Genomic DNA, 17,953 nt, shown 5'->3' with positions numbered 1-17,953 from the left:
CAGTGTCCTTCCTTCGATTAGCTCAGTGTGAAATGACAGGTCGCAACTTAACTTTAAAAACTGTTTTAAAGGACAGATGACTGACAATGTGCATATTTTTTAAAAAACTAGTACCTTTGTACCTAAATTACACCCTATGGTAGAAGCCTGTGTGTCAGTATGTGAGAAGCAAATAAGGGAAGCATTTAATTCAGATAGAAGAGCTGTCTTTTATAACTTGAGTAAAGAAGAATCTGATGCTCTACATGACCCGAGGGAAATGCATTCAGTGGAAATTAAACCTGCAGATAAAGAGGAGAACTGTGATTATGGATAGGGATTTTATATCCAGCAAATGATGAAACTACTGAATGACTATGAAACCTATGCCTATATCTCGGTAAATATAGTTAAATGTGTTATAGACAGGATTGCCGTTTTGCTGTTTAGACTTGCTGACTACAAATTTGATAACAGAGGATTTACTTAAGTATTTTAATGTAGAAACTCCTACCATTCCAGTTATATATGGCCAACCCAAGGTACATAAAGATATCATATGTCCACCTATGAGACCCATAGTGTCTAGGAGAGGATGGGCAACAGAAGCCATGTCAATATATGTAAAGAATAATCTTCATCCAGTGCTTGAAAGTGTGAAACAGTACTGAAAGACACAAATTCTTCTTCTGCAAACATTGTATAGAAAGACAAGTTCGATAAATAAGAGCATCTGCTTATAACCTTAGATATTACATCACTTTTCACAGAGACTCCAAATCAGTGGGGAATAGTGAACATTAGGAGCTTGCTATGTTCTAAACATGTTTTCTCTAATGATAAAGTGAATCTGTTATGCAGTCTGCTTGAAATAATTTTGGACAATAATGTTTTTGTCTTTAAAGATGATTTTTACCTAGAAAAGGTTGGCATAGCTATGGGCACAGCTTGTGCAAACTGCTACGCCAACCTAACTTTAGTCCAATGGGAAACATTTCTACTAGAGGGAAATTAATTTAGCAAATATGTTCTATGGTACGCACATTTTGTGGATTACATGTTTTTTCTATGGGAAAACTCAGAGATGCTGGGTAGAGTACCTACACACGACGACACCATTTTTAAAATTTACCTGTAAGTACTCAAATGAACAGATAGAATTCCTTGATGTTCTAGTGAAAAAAAAAATCAGAAATGGAGCAGATGGCCACTAGCCTGTATAGAAAACCAAGTAGAAAGAATTCCATATTACATAAAAACAGCATGCATCCAAGACATGTTAGCAAAAACGTTATGAAAGGGCAGTTCCTGAGAGCCTCAAAATTACATAGTAAAAATGATGAGTTGGAGAGGTTCAAGGGAGTGTTAAGAAGAGAACTACTTGATAAGAGGATATAACCAGACAGAAACAGCCACACCACAGAAGGAGTAAAGAACGTCAAGGGAAGGGTAGACCTTACTTCTCAGAACAAACTTCAAGAGATAACCCTGAAACTGACTCCAGGGATGAGTAACTTAGGTTCCCCCATTACATATGCAAGTGATGTCAGTCAATTTTGTGATATATTTAGGAAGAACTGAACACATGGTTAGCCAGTAAAGAACCTGAAGGCATCAGACTATGGACCTCACTTCTCATTTACAAACAAGAAAAATCACTTAAAAGGCAGTTATGTTATAAAACCCAAACACATTAGGTCCCTGAACGCATCACATAGGATAGGGACATATATGTGCAGGAACTGCAGAGCTTGTTAAGTACATTTTCTCACATAGCACTTTTGTACATCCACTGGAAAAGTTTAGAATTTACTCAGACTGCAGTACTAGAAATATAGTCTTAGTTTTTGCCAATATTGTAAATTTTTTTTATGTGGGCAAGACTAATAGAATGCTCAAAGAACACGTTTTAGAACATGTGAGAGACATAGTAAACAAAAAGGAGAGTAGTGCCCTTGCTAAACATGTAGAAACTGAAGGGATGCACCATGTTTTTAAAATTTTAGTTTTAGAAGTTCTGGAAGAAAATATCAGAGGGGGTGACATTAGAAACAGAACATAAGAGGCTGAGCAAAAATGGACTCTGCAACTAAATGCAGACAAACCCTCAGGCATTAATGAAAACTTTCTTTGAAACCATTTTTAAAGGCAAGAGCCTTAAAGCACCAATTCCCTTCTACATGATTCTATAGGCATTCACATTTGAACTTGCATACTGTTTTTAACAGTTTTATGTCTATTTATGTTTTTTTCTACTATTTTAAAAATTACTTGAATCGGATATAAATATTTGTTTGTCTTAACCGATTGAAAGTGTGTGTGTGTATATCTCAAAGTGACCAATGAAGGCATGGGGCGTGTGTGTATATCTCAAAGTGACCAATGAAGGCATGGGATGTTTTATTAAGTCTGATGAAGCGACCTGGGAGGTCGTGAAAGTGCTCACTTTGTTCTTGCAATAAATAATTCTCCTTCTACTATGGCAGTTTGACTTTATATACATACTAACCATTATAGTCCACTTGTTCAGTCTGGTTAGTGGAGCATCTGCGTGTCGTACAATGGAGCTCCCCATAACAAATGTCCTGGGTAATATGTTGGCTTGTCTTACGGGCTTTGCTCTTGGGGACTCCACTGGGGGTAGTACATGTGGTGTTTGATGTTGCTTTTGGAGAGTGCTTTAGAGATTGCCGAGGAAAGGCATTACCATTTACAGGCTTAGGAGATCTTTGAGATTTGAGAAGATTGCTTTTTAGTGCCTCAGCATAGGTTGGTTTGTGTGCTTGCATGTGGTGGATGTAGTGTGTGCCCATTCTTAACAACCTTGTTTGTATGCCAGACTTTTGCCTGCAGTGAAACTGTGTACATGCGCATCTCACATACTGTGTTTTTTTAAAGACTAAATAGTCTGTGAAATGAGACAGTTGCTACATTGTTTCAGGATGCCCACATTTACCAAGTTGGCCACACAGACATTTGGAAACTGCATATCCATGATATCCGAACCTGTATTTGGGTGGGCTATTGTAGGTCATGATCTGGTTATATAGAGGTCTCCCTTCTGTGGTCTCTGGGGTTTGGCACATGCAGTACTGTTATCACCAAAATACAGGTCTAAGCAAATTTAATAAACTTACACCAACACACTAAAAACAGATGTGGGGAAGCAGGACAGATGGGCAACAGCAGCAAGAATCCAGCTCCTTTCTCCTACCCTAGGGTCATGGCTGCCTTGCAGCCTGCTGGTGCAATCCACATGATCTGAAGCAAGCAAAGAGAAATGGTAACAAGCTAGCAGACTTCCTTAGGGGAGGGCTACCTTTAAGGGCCAAAATGGAAACTCATCCCAAGGATAAGAATCTTCTATTTCTAGACATTCGACTGGGGCCATCATTACTCAAGGTAAGCAGGGGCAGGGAGAACCATGATTCCCTTGAAGAAGAAAAAAATTGAATCCAGGACAAGAAAACACATGCAGCACTATGTTTCATCACCCTGCTCAGTAAAGCAATGTGTCAGCTACAAACACCAATCAGCAGCTGCATTCCTGGACTTCCTTACTTGCTAGTCAGATCCATCGTGACTTAATTTCCCTTTCTGGTTATGACTCTCTCCAGCTTTACATGCCAGAAAAAGAACTCTCAGAAATTCAGTTAAGTAACTTTCCTTAAGGAAATTCATCTTCTCATTCCCTGCATTTCAACAAGTTCATACTCCATGGATTTCTAGTTTTCTGTGAATCCCAGACATTTGTTGTACTCAAATATCACTGGTACTTCATATGGTGGCTTAACAAAAAAAATACATTTTTGTATTTAACACAACATTTCACCATTTTAGTGGGAATTCTAGTACTTTAAAGCCTTGACTTATCCTAAAGCAGGTTTTCGGTCAAAACTACAGACAGCTCCTAAAGGGCAAAGTGCCATATAGGAAAGTTCTACACCCAACTGCTACACTATACCCAACCCCTACTAAGTCAGCTGTGCTTAGGACACTTTCCCTGATTATTAATGCAAAATATAAACAAATGTATTAAATGAACAAAACAGGCATGTATAAACCTACATTTTCTCTGGTTTAATTGTGAAACAATCTTTAGTGCAAAACAAAGCCCATTCTACTGTTACCACGTCACAATTTAACCGTTCAACTAATGGGGACAAAAGAAGTAGAATTATAAAAAGGGTTGTAATAGGTAGTGTAATTGGACTACCATCTTGTATGAAGCCACTATACACAAAGACAGAGCAGTGGGTTGAACCTTGTTGTTGCATCCCAAGTGACAACTGCCTTGGCACATCAGATTAACAATGAACTGAATGAGAGACACTGCACAACAGGCTTCATATTACTTATTGATGGTACATATTTGCACAGTGCAGTCAGGGACATGAAAATTCAGCATTTTACCATGTAAATGCTGACCAACAGCTACAGGTAGACATACCACACATGGCTATGCCAAGAAATATGCAACTTATCAATACCCAATTACCTTGGAATTATACAACTGGAGGGATGAGCAAAAAGTTGTGCTGCTGTTTAGTGTCGTTGATAGTAGCAAACTGTGTGTTGTGAAGAAGAAAAAAAAGTCTGCCAGCTGATCAACAATCTAGTACAAAATGCACACTGCGGCTTTGAAGTATTCACCACATAGACCCATGGTAACCTTTTAAAGTATTAGCGAATGCACCACTGTTGGGGTCTCACATGAATGGCTCAGCAGCAGGGGTAAAAAACATGTTCTGAGAGAGAGAGAGAGAATACTCAGAATATTAAATAGATTAGGTTGCTAAACAGTACTAGGTAAACCCTGAAGGAGACAGTAAGAGGAATTTCATGTAAGGAGCTAATGTCAGCTCGCTCATCTCAGTGGAAGAGGACAGTCTAGTCTAGTACTAGATTCCCACGAGGAATCAAGAGCAGTGCAGCAAGAATCTGGGCAACATGCAACTTGGCCATTGCTCAAGCAGCCAGGCTACAGAAGTGCGCAACTGGTAGGTCAGCATTATGGGTCTTGGGTAGGCAGACCACAAGAGATGAGGAGTTGAACTAAAAATGTAAGCTCATCCAAGCCTTCCTATTGTCATCTCGCACATTCCAGCACTGATCATAAGCAGTGAAAGAACTGACAAGTGGAGAACACCATGGTGATGCGGGGGTGCAAGGACTACTGCAATTACAAGAAATGAATGAGCAGGGAGAATCAAATGAAAGGGAGTGATGCCTGACAAGCATGGGGGAGGGGGGGACCAAAGGGAAAAATGAAAAGTACATCTTAAAGGACAACAATACGATTCTATTATTAAATGCTCAACTTCTCTGTCCCTTTTCTCCCTAGTTACTGTCCCTGCTATGTCCTTTTTCTCCCTAGCTACTGTCCCTGCTATGAACAAACAAAGCATTTAACATATTTTAAATCAACTGTTTCTCCCCACCAGAACAGTACCTTACTGTACTGTGGTGGTTTCACTTTCAAAAAAAAAAAAAAAAAAAAAGGCATTTATCCCACCCTGTAAAAGCTTGCTGCAGTCTCCAGTTCATCAAGGCCAAAGAATACAGACAGTTTTGGGATGGGAGAGGAGTCAACGTAGTACAATTCAAGCTTCACAAAAGACTGCAATTTAGCCATTCTAAAAAGAAGCAACAGTAAAAAGCGCTTTGAAAGTCTGTTCTGTGGTATTTGCCCTGTTTGTGTTTTAAGTAGTCATTGAATGGCATGAAATGTTACTTAAAACTGACTGAAAGACAGCAGTGTGTGCATATAAAATCAATGCAGAAGCTTTAGGAAGAAAGAGGCCTGCCTGATGTCTGTAAAACACTGCATTGTGGGATACCTAGAGGCAGACTAAACAATCAGAACTACTTCAAGATGCCAGACCCCATGTGGTCAGACTCAGAAATTACGTATACAAATATTTAAAAACCTGTAAAAAGTCAGAGTGGTGTTAAAATGTAGGAAACACCAAACCATCATGAAATAATAAAAAAAAAAAAAAAATTTTGAGTATGCGGTTCTCCTAAGTGCCAGCCTCCATGACAAAAAATAAAAAATAAATCAGGAGTCAAAGGAGAACTCCAGTGTAGCTATGAATAATGCATCAAGTTTGAGTAATTACAATGAAGAACAGAAATCACAGTAGCAGGCACAGCTCATGGACAGAACCAATAGAACAAAGCTATGAACAAATGACCCAAAGTGTCAGATGTTTGCCATGAAAGTGTGGAAATGACTAGAAGAGACAGTAAAAGATTATAGCAAGAATATACCCTACCCATCTGATCTTAACCCGGGGCAGTTAACACAGGTATTCCCTGTGCATCCATCAAGCAACACGGCTCTTATGTTACTTGGTGCACAAAGGCCGAATGTACAGAAAGTTGCACAGACATGGTTGCAGCAAGCTGAGGCCGCACTGCGCTTCTACCAAAGCACAATGTACTAGTATACTGCAAGTTACAGACCAAACTGGCACCAGTGTCTTAAATACACCTGAAAACAAAATCCTCCACTACGTGTTAACAGAAGTGATTAATGCACTACATCACACCCTGTTTCAGGAGTGCTCAGGTCAGACATTTAAGCACTTACCCACCCTTCATCCAAATGCAGAAAATATTAAATTAAATAGGACCTTGTCACTTGCCAATACATATGAACTTAAAGGGACAATGAGACTCGTATGTCTCTGCTCCCAAGAGTCACATGCCAAAAGCAAGACACAACAAGCAATGCAGTAATGCTACAAAAATCTAACACTCCTGGTCTCTCTCAAACCACCACACTTCACATTCCCTACAACACAAACATCTTCACCCACAAAAAAGAATGGGCCTCTACAATCTTAGCCAGACACCCTCTTCTGTTAAAATATTTTAAAACCATTCCAGCTCAGTCTGTAATTCATGGATGGTTTTGTCAGGTGTTCTCTACTAAAAGTATACTTGTTAGCTCTTGTACTCCTAGAGAGAGCAACTGTACTGACACTGCTCATCTCTTCTACATGACTGGTACCTGGATGCTGTCTGCATCTCCTAAAGTCAGATGCCACGTCCAGTTTTATTTATTGCATTTGTTTACCAAGATAGTCCGAATGGGCAGAAAGCTAACCCTTTTCAACAGAGGCCTAGGAGAGAAAGGCTCTAGAAATTCGCAACATTTTATTAAACATAATACACAAAAGGCTAAAAGTAAAACAAAAAATATGATTAATTAATAGCAACCTTCCATCAGCTATGAAACATTTGAAAATGAACTTGGTAGGACAGTAAAGGAGAAAATTATGGGTTAGCATTAAGAAGCGAGAGAAAATGCTTTAGAATACATAGAAAGAAAAAAAAAAAGGGGGAAAGAACAAGGAGAAGTTGGACCAACAACACCCCCCCCCAAAAAAGTGACAGAAGTCAGTAAGAACTTACACGGGGGTGCTACTATGCCCCCCCATGCATGGGCATGCTTCTGCACACATACTACTGAGGGTTGCTGACACTGGCTTGTAGCACTAAACCCACATCCTCAATTCAGTGCCTTGAAAGACTTCATTTACTTGGAAATGGTAATCAGCCAACTGGAATGAGTCTCCATACAGAATCCCCAAAAAGCACAAGTCAGAAATGGCCACTCACTCATCCTCCCCATCCCAGCCCATCTAGTTTCAGAGACACCACTACAACTTAAATCATCTGTGCTTTATCCCTCTATACCACAGTGCCAGGATACATCATCAACAGATCTATTTATATTACACAAATAATATTCACACATTTTACAGATTTAAATTTAAAGGATTTCACTCAGTAATTTTTAGATATTACATATGCACAAATATTATATACTTGTTTACATTTAAATAGGACAAAGCCAACACACACAAACAACACAGTGTGACAGAGTAAAATCAATCATCTTCTTTCAGCTGTTCCCGTTAGGGGTCGCCACAGCGGATCATCTGTTTCCATTTCTTCCTGTCCTCTCCATCATGCTCTTTCACACCAACCGCCTGCATGTCCTCTCTCACCACATCCATAAACCTTAACTTAGGCATTCCTCTTTTCCTCTTACCTGGCAGCTCCATCCTTAGCATCCTTTTCCCAATATACCCAGCATCCCTTCTCAGTACATGTCCAAACCAATGCAATCTCGCCTCTCTTGCTTTGTCTCCAAACTGTCCAACCTGAGCTGACCCTCTAATATACTGATTCCTAATCCTGTCCATCCTAGTCACACCCGGTGCAAATCTTAACATCTTTAACTCTGTCACATCCAGCTCTGACTCCTGCCTATTCATCAATGCCACAATCTCAAACCCATATAACATAGCTGGTCTCATTACCCTCTTGTAGACCTTCCCCTTACACTCTTACTGGTACCAGTCTGTCACTCCTGACACTCTTCTCCACCCATTCCACCCTGCCTGTACTCTCTTCTTCAGAGTAATGGTGAGTGTGGAAGAGAGGTGAACTGTTGATCCCAAGTACTTAAAACTCATCCACTTTACCAACTCTACTCCCTGCATCCTCACCATTCCTCTACCCTCCCTCTCATTTACACACATATATTCTGTTTTAGCCCTGCTGACCTTCATTCCTCTCCTCTCTAAAGCTTATCTCCACCTCTCCAGGGTCTCCTCAACCTGGTCCCTACTCTCACTACATATCACAATGTCATCTGCAAACATCATAGTCCATGGGGCCTCCTGTCTGATCTCATCTGTCAACCTGTCCATCACCACTGCAAATAAGAAAGGGCTCAGAGCTGATAGAGTAAAATACTCAGCTGCAAAGAAATACACATACAAGAAGTGCCTTAGACTACAAGTTATAGTATACAAAACATAAAAAATGTACATATGCAGAACTGGCAGAAAATTTCTGTGCTCCTTAGACTATATCTCATGGTATGGGGAATGCATAAAGAGCTCTAAATATATTACATACATGCATAGAAACATACAGATATAGGATTGACAACAAAGTAAGGCATTTAAGACAAATTACGACTCTTATCTAATTGCCATTGGCTACAAATTCACACTGGTGTTCTTGCTGGCTGGCCAGATAAATTAATCTGAATAGTTCACTTTCAGTAGTCCGAATTAGCAAAGTAACAGCATTCAAGACAATAAGCAGCACATACTGCAAATGTCTAAACATGAATATTTATCGTTTTGTTTATATACTTGTTCTTTTGGTTCATGGGACATTAGTCTGTATGGGCAGAGCCTGTTTTCAGTGAAGACAATGGGAGAAAATCCTCCACAATTACAAAAACTAAACACAATTAAAAATATTCAACATTGTCATATACAAATTCAATATGCAACATTTTGTCTTACTAATGCACCACAAAAGTGGGCCCATATAAATATCTACTCAAATGATCTAAAATGAACAAACCTCAGTAAGACCCTACTAACCTTTACACAATAAGCCACCATATGGAAGTAAAACCCTAAAACCAGACATATGAGGACACACAAAAACAAACCCTGGACAATAAATTCCTAAAACACATGCACCTCATTATTAATAAGCCACTAGACAAACATTTAACCTAACTCCAACCTTTGGACGTGTCTTTCACAGTTTCAGCCATGTAAAAATAGACACCAGTCTCACAAATAACAACCCTCTCCCAACTCTTCCAATTACCAACTAATTGTAATAAATGTGCCCACTATCAAACACTAGAAAACCTTATGCAAACACATTACAAAACATGGTTTAAAATCATTTTCTTGGGAATTACCAAGATAAAACTGCACCTTGCACGCAAACAACATAGTCCTATTACAATCTGACAAGTCTTTTAAACAGGGTACAAGGACCCACATGGAAAAAAAACACTATAATACATGACAAGTCAGAAATTAGCAAAAGAATGAATGCAAGGACATTTGTCGTCTAGGAAAAACAAACATTCTCCACCAAATCCATTACTCTATACCATTGTGTGTTATTGCCAACAAATCATTCTTGTGTGCTGTTGAGCTAATATAAATTCCATTCATGTGCTCTCTCACTCGTTTGTTCTCAAATTCCTCTCACATGTGCAGAACGGAAGAACTTGTAAATTGGTATATTATGTCTTCCCTTACAAAATATAAGCAGAAACATAGGTGTGATGATACAAAATATGCACAGCGCAATGATAAAACCAGACATGCATTAAAATAAAAAAACTTTCTAAGTTAAGGCTTCAGTGAATCTTTTACTGTGTCATCTTTGTCAGAGACCATTCTTCAAAGAAAGTAACATACTACAGCAAAACAAACTTAAAATATAAAACATTTTTGCAGTCTGTCTATACAGATGTACATGTACGAATGTCAATATACAAGTAAACTCCCATTTGTAACCATCAATAAAATCTCAGTAAAAAGGCTTGTTCCTCACATCAGCAAGAAAACAGGCACAAAAGATTTGTTTGTAAATGTAACAAAAGTGCTCCAACAAAAAACTACTAGTTTCCACAGTTTGCCTGGATATTTCATTCAAGTATTAAAATGAGAAGTACAGAAATCCAATTACTAAAGACATAAAAATGATGCTTGAATATTTGAACAGTTTTTGCTTCCACTTTATATTCAGTTGACACCTTCTGCAGAACACAATGCAGAAAAGTCTGTACTCTTAAATCACACTGTAATAGTCAAAGTATCAACACCACAAGACAAAACAGTCTATTAGACACTCGTACAACAAATACAGCTCACCTAAAACTTGTAGCCTACATCTGCTCATCTATTCCAAACCACAATGCAGAACAAAATAATGCTACACTAATTCTAAATTGTAGCATAACTGTTAAAGCTAGTTTACTACTGTCATCTGAAACAAGTTCGTCCCAAAAAGGTAAATGGTATAACACCTCTACAGAGTAACTACATCATCAACCAAGCTGAGATCAAAATTGTTTTATGCTTATTCTATAATTTGTTAACCAGGCAAGTGGGTTTATCCTGGTCAAACACAGCCTAGGCAATGCAGTCAAGGAATACAAAGCAAAATATACAAATTAATCAAAAGTACAAAGAATTTATTTTGGTGGCTCTATCAACCAGATTAACTGAAATACTGAGGAGAACACACGAGTAATACTACCAATAATAAAGCAATGCCATCACATTGTAAGACCAGAGAACACACACGAGTACTACTAATAACAATAATAATAATAATAATAATAAAACAATGCCACCAAATTATAAGACCAAAACTTCTGGAAGCATATTTTAATGTTAGCTTAACGTTAACAGATATTATTTACACCACTGAAAAATTAACTACTAATGAGCTGAGCTTGAAGAATTTGGGATATATCACTTACCGCCACCCTAACTAAACTAATAATCTGCAGGTTTCTAACAGATGTCTAAATACACTGTTTAGAAATATTTTAAAATTTAACACTTACAAATACAGTACAATACTACTTGGAAAACCATTTTAAAGAGCTTCCTTTCTTTTCCGACGAGCCATTACTGGCACTAACTCGATTTTAGGTCAAGCCTTAACATAAGAAGAGTAACCACAATGCCTAACAAGTTAGCAGAAAAATATTAAAAAAAAAAAAAATTTTAAAGGAGATAAAAAACAAATTTGAAACTAGTCTGTAAAGACTGTAACTAATTTCTCTCGAAGTTCCCAACACCAACCAATAAACATTTATTTTATAATACACAATACATTACACTTTAATTCTAAATTCCTAAATAAAAGTGACCTGTGCAAACGCATTTTCCAAAGAAAGAGAGAGACACTGTACACAAATAGAAAAAAAACGCAACTATACTACACCATCCATAGATGACAGAACTTCATAACACCAGCACGCAAACTTTGACTTTTCAATCTCTGCAAGACATGAAATGAGCTTTGCAAATCCTGTGATCCTCTGAACACAGCTGTGGAACAAAGCAATGTGACACCAAGTTCAAGGCAAGATTCTAATGAGTAACAAATTTGTCTGTATAGAAATGATGCTGAAAATATGAAAAGTACACTTGGGCCCCTCCACTAACTCACCGATCAGCCGGCGGACCTCCTCCTCGCTCATATACACGTTGATGCCGCTGGCCGGGCCCGGGGCGGCGCTGCTAGAGCGAAGTTGTAGCTGCTGTTGGTAGTTGTAGGAAATAAAATCAACACTGGCCTTCTGAGCACTCATCACCCTGACCATCAACAACGAGGCGATAGCTAGCCAAGAGGGGATAGAGGAAAACCGCCACAAGATCCCACCGCCCCTTCCAGATCCAGGGCCCTGCCCCCCACGCCACATACCGGGAGAGCGAGGGCCACCCGGGGCAGCTGACTGCTCGGGAGCACGCTTGCTCAGTGTGGCGGAGGCGCCGTCCTCATTCTGCTGCCCGTCCCAAACGAACAGCCAGCGGTGAACACCTTCGACTTCTTCCTTGCCCTTCTCCCCAGTCAGTCAGCCTATGTAATCCTGAAATTCCCAACAACTTTTACCGCGTGCTCTGAGAAACACGTAAACTGTACTTCAATCCTCTCCGACCGCCGAACTACCCACCGTCGCAGAGCACACCCCGTCCCATTCCCCTCAAAACTTAAGCACGCTCCCGATGAAGTATTCCTTGTATTATCCAAACTGTCTGGGTTATTGCGCGGGCACAACAACCAAGCTAGACTGTGTCAGCGCACGAGCCTATCCTTATCCCTCCCATACTTCCACAGCGAGTGCGCGCGTTTAAGCTTTCTAGGATATCGGTGGATATTGTCTACGAAGGGAATAGGCGCGCGACAGCTGGTTTAATTCTTACTGAATAAGTTATGCGTTTTCAGCACGAGCGCGTTTCTGCCAAACGGCTTGGCGTCATGCGGTAATTGTGAGTTTGACTTGGAAGTTTATGTGAAAGTGTAGTACTGCGTCTTATGCTAACCCGTCGGAGTCTTCTCAAAAATCAAAATTTATAACTGTACAGATTGTTGCAGAATGTCCACATTTTTGGTCTGTCTCATATAGGGTTACCACCTTTTCAAATGCCCAAAGTGGGACATGGTTTGCAGAAATGTGAGATTTTGCAGAACAAAATTTACCCATGGCCAACAGAACTTCACTCTTTAAAAGCTTATTTTATAGCATTTGGGTTGCTTATGGTATTTCCTATAATATTTATGTATTTCAGATACAAAATAACTGTTTTATGCAACTATTAAAGAAAACTTAAGAAATATATTTTATCTTAAAATCTCAGGACATTTGCCATTTTTTTTCCTCAGGACAGAACTGCCCAAAATGGGACTGCTCCTCGCAAAGAGGGGCAGGTGGTAACCCTAGTCTCATGGAAAATTGTGGTTTTCTAGCGAATCATTGGTAAATTATTGAGGGTTGAAGTCCGGAAATGCCAGACATTTGTGTTTCAGACTTCATACCCTTTAAAAAATACATGCTAGTGCAAAACCTGCTGTTCTATCAACTTTCTAAATTTGTGAGCAGTATTTAAAAGGTGTCCCTGTTTTTGCCCCCCCATTATTTACAGCTTTGTCCAGATTTCTTGCCGTAAGAAGTTGAGAGGTATGACAAAATTAATCTGCATGTATTTCAAACTCAAAGTTGCAAACTGAGTTTTTAACCACATTTTAGGAAGTGCTGTACTAGGAGCAAAGTCTCAACTATCCCTGATTTTGAATCAAAGTTTATTTAATCCTTCCAAAAACTGGTTACTTTTGGAGAAAAGGTAGTGAATTACACTTAATAGATAATAACAATAACTGGAGTTTCAGGAGTCTTTTAATTGACCTTTTCTTATTTTGTTAATAGTACTAATATTTTAAAAGTGTCCTTGATTGCATTATTACTTGATTTCTACCTGGTTCTTTTTGAGATTTGTCCCTGATTCATTGAGATCTATGCTAGGGAGATGGTGCTGAAGCATATCTATCTGCTGCAAGCTGTCGCTGATTGTGTCTCATTATTTTTGCCCCTGCTACATGGGTTCATAGATTAGTACTAAGCTAACTGCCCTTGCGAGCCATTTTAAGCCTAGCCAATTATCCCTTGTGAGACTCAAACCCTGCACCTTGTGTTTGTAAGGCAAACACCTTAACCATTAGGCCACCCTCCCCTAATTTTGCAGAAGGACCCTAAAATTGCCTCATATTTTTGCCCTGCCCTTTATACTTTTTTGATTTACTGATAAATGACTGAGAATTACAGTCAGTCAATAATACAAGATATTATAGTTGCAGACTTCTTACTTCACAGAAAATGTATTTTGATGCAAAACCTGTTCTATTAACAAGGAAATCAGAGTAATATTTAAAAAAAAATGTCCCTGATTTTAGACCTTTGTCCACCCATTATTTTTGGCTTTGTCCAGAATTATTGCGCAGACAGACTTAGTGGCATGACCCTATCTCTCATAAATGTTTTCACCTCTCTGGTAAATCGCTTAGGATTAGTCAGTCAATAATGGAAGACATTGGAGTTTCTGTCTTATTGCACAGAAAATGCATGTTGATGCAAAACCCTTTGTATCAAATTTTAATTAAATTAAAGTAATATTTTAAAATTGTGTCCGATTTTGATCCTTTGCCCAGTGGCAGCTCCAGGTTGCTGGACACAATATGGGCACAGTAGCTAGCTGGTTGGAGAAGAGAAAAACAAAACAAAAACACATAAAATATGTGTAAAAGGTACAAATCTAATACCCACTTCTATAGTAGCATAAAACCGACTTTCTTCACAAGAATGTAGTCCTGTAACCAAAAGAACTGAAAGCAACTGTCAACATCATGCCCTCAGCTACTACATAATGTGATTCCACACAGAATGCATTATATAGTTTGCCTTACTAGAATGTTCAGCAAGGCTTTCAGAACCATATGCTTGGCATTTTTTTATCTAGATCTGGGCATGCAGACAACTGTCATGCTTAGAATTTCTATCATTCTCCCACCTCTTCACAATCAGGCCATCAATACCCATAAAAAATCTTTTCCTTACCTCCAGACAAAGGCAGCTAATAGGTACAGTTTTTGCTTATGTAAAAGGAGTCTTTGACACTTTTAAGTCATTTATTTCACACAAACCAAGTTAACTTATTTTGGCATCCTCATCACAGCCTGTTACAAGACAGCAAATTATTCAAACAGAACCTTTACAGTCAACATTCAAAAGGGAATCTCTTCAGAAATATGCAACCTGTAGGTGATTCTGAGGGCTAGACCCTGAACTCTTGTTCACCCAGTATATTAACTTTCATTAACACAGTAAGTAACTTTTTTATCTTATATCTCTCAACCTTTGTTTACCTCTACCTCTAGAGTAAAGGGCAATTAATTAGGAAAAAGGGCCCCAAACTAAGGACATTTCTTAAATGCTGATACTATTATAGTAATTTAGAACTTCTGAAATAATTTCTAATTTTGCAAGAGGTGGGGCGAAAAACTGAGAGCAAATTAGAGGCATCCCTCTAAAACATGGAAAGTTGAGGGCAATATTGTACTTGAGGGTATCACCAGATGCGCAGTAGCAAGCCCCGCTCAAAACCCACCCCCGTGATATGTCATTTATGAATATGCATTCCCTCCGAATGTACAACAAAATGTAAAAAGAAAACAATAGCTTCACAAGGAGTCCTTACTAATTAATAGTGGAGTCCTTTATTTCATTCAGAGTTGAGGGAACCATTCTGGCAACCATTTCCATTCCTGCATTCAGACCGACCACAGCGCTAAAATTCGCACTTAAAAACTTAGTATAAGTAAACAAATAAATAAATGGGACAAAAACGCAAACATCATGGGAATTTTCATCATTTGTAAAATTTATTTGACAAATAGTTATTAAACTAAAGCTGCATCGATGCGTTTTAAAGACATAAACGAATGCAAGTTATTTGTTGATTACAGCTGTATTTCTTCTGCTGCAAAAAGGAGCAGGGCAGCACAGGTACTGAATACTCTTTAAACGTAGAATAAATGGTATTTGCCAATGATTCATTTAAAATACTAATAATAAATCCAAACAGATCCTCTTGATAAGTAATAGTAAGGCACACATAATTTTAATACTTAAAATTGTAACTTGATTGGTATGTTCCACATATTATATACCTAGTACCTCTGTCACAATTGTTTTGAGAATAGGACTGTCACGGCCAGTTTTGTAATTTACAGACTATTAAGCAGCTGTGCATCAGGATGCACAGCCTGGGTCCACCGCATTTGTCATTCAATTCGCGACACGTCCACTTCTGCGCAAAACGAACTGGTGAGGCCCTCAAGTACAATATCGCCAAGTTGAGAGGTTTACACCCATGTAAAACTATTTTATATTCTGATTACCTAGTCCTCTTTACAAATGGTCCATCATGTTCCATTTTATCTTGCGTGTGTTTTCATGGACATCAATTTAGTAAGACTCACACATTTATAGTTCTTAATCTTCCACCAGCTACTCCATCAAAACAAACTAGGAAGCTTGCTGGATGTAAAAATAGAGGTGTTCCAGGGTAGAAAAAAGTGTAGACAATATAAATGTGGCTGTTAAATTAGGCTCATATGTTACTTCTAACCCACACCCACAATTTAGAGCTGCAGTGCATAGAGGATCTGGCCTGGGGAGGGTGCAAGATTACGATTTGACATTTGTATACTGCCATTTATGCCACCATTAAAAAAACATATGCATATCATTCTCACTGGGGTTCTATCCTAATTTAGATTAATTTTATTTACCTGGTGTTTGTTAATCTTACAGGTAGACCAGTTCAAACTGACTCTTTAAGGTGCGATGTGGATCACATGGCAAATGGAGCTACAGCACACAGTTAAGCCAATAAATACATGTATACATAAACCAAATTTTATACAAAGTACAGATAATACACAAAACATACAATGAGCATAACAGGGAAAAGATAAAAAATGGGATGATTTACTCAGTGCATATTTGTTCCTAGAGAGCATTCTTAAATCCCTAATGCTAGAGGACTGACTGCAGAAGGACCTTTGTAGAAAAAGGCCAAATGTCAAAAACCTGGAGATGTATATTGCTAAAGCATTAATTTATTGAATATGTCAGTAAGTAAACATAGTGGAACACCAGATGTTAGAAACATTAGTTTGTTACTTTGCAACGTTATAAAACTTCACAACGCTCAGTTAATTTACAAAAGACATCCTGACTTGATTTCCATCCTAACTTCAAATAAAAATTTTCCTATAAATGCTTCAGGATAGCTTACAAAATGTCATAATGAGACTCTCTGATAATCTCACTTTTATATTATTTTATATCGATTAATGCATTTTAGGGAAAGGAGATAAGTGAATTTGAAATATGGTCATGCATCTCAGAACATTTAAATATGCTTATTTTACTATATCATACAAAAATGTCAGAAATACTTCTTTTTCTTAAAAAAGAGCAGTTTTACTTCTCGTTTCATAGCAACAGACAGATACAACTTTAATACATCCTGAGTTTGTCAGCTTGAACAATGCAAATATATTTTGCTCTTGTGAGATGAATGACAGAACTAGAGCACCCAAATGACTACATAAGACTACCAGTGGTACCTAGTAATAAAATATTTCTTGTAATAGTACAAAAGTATTATTGCAAATTGCTCAGAATAATATGTCATGACCCACAGATATAAAATGTACTTAACTGGTCACTCCAACTATAAAACAAATTTGCAACTTTATCTTCCAGTATTGAAGTTTACTACTCGTGAGTCCAAATGGTTATGGGTGTCATAAGTTCAGTGACAAAAATCTTTTATATTGAGGAGAAATAAATTTGCTATTTAATATTTGATATAATGAAAACTTGAAGAAGTATTTAGGACATTACTGTACTCGAAGGACTGAACCGAACATCACCACAGCACTCATAATGAAAATCATGTGTGATTCAAAATGTCAGACTGTGGCAGTAAAGGCACATGATCTAAAGCTACTGGGGCCATTCATTAAAATGTTATACCTTTGTCCGTCT

At 38.2% G+C, this 17,953-nt stretch overlaps 1 protein-coding gene across 1 annotated transcript in view; it reads right to left on the bottom strand.

The window, feature by feature from the left end:
* The window catches only part of RYK (receptor like tyrosine kinase), a 1,434,429-nt gene extending 1,421,722 nt beyond the window's left edge, over positions 1–12,707 (bottom strand). Inside the window, exon 1 of the mRNA XM_044070454.1 lies at positions 12,010–12,707. Within this exon, the coding sequence (XP_043926389.1) occupies positions 12,010–12,262 (253 nt within the window). The 5' untranslated portion in view covers positions 12,263–12,707. The remainder of the gene's footprint in view (positions 1–12,009) is intronic.
* Between the last annotated feature and the right edge of the window lie 5,246 nt (positions 12,708–17,953).

Source organism: Protopterus annectens, chromosome 4.part1, assembly GCF_019279795.1.
Source record: "Protopterus annectens isolate FY-2018-M chromosome 4.part1, PAN1.0, whole genome shotgun sequence".
NCBI classification, from domain to species: Eukaryota; Metazoa; Chordata; order Ceratodontiformes; family Protopteridae; genus Protopterus; species Protopterus annectens.
This window is presented reverse-complemented; position numbering and strand designations above follow the sequence as displayed.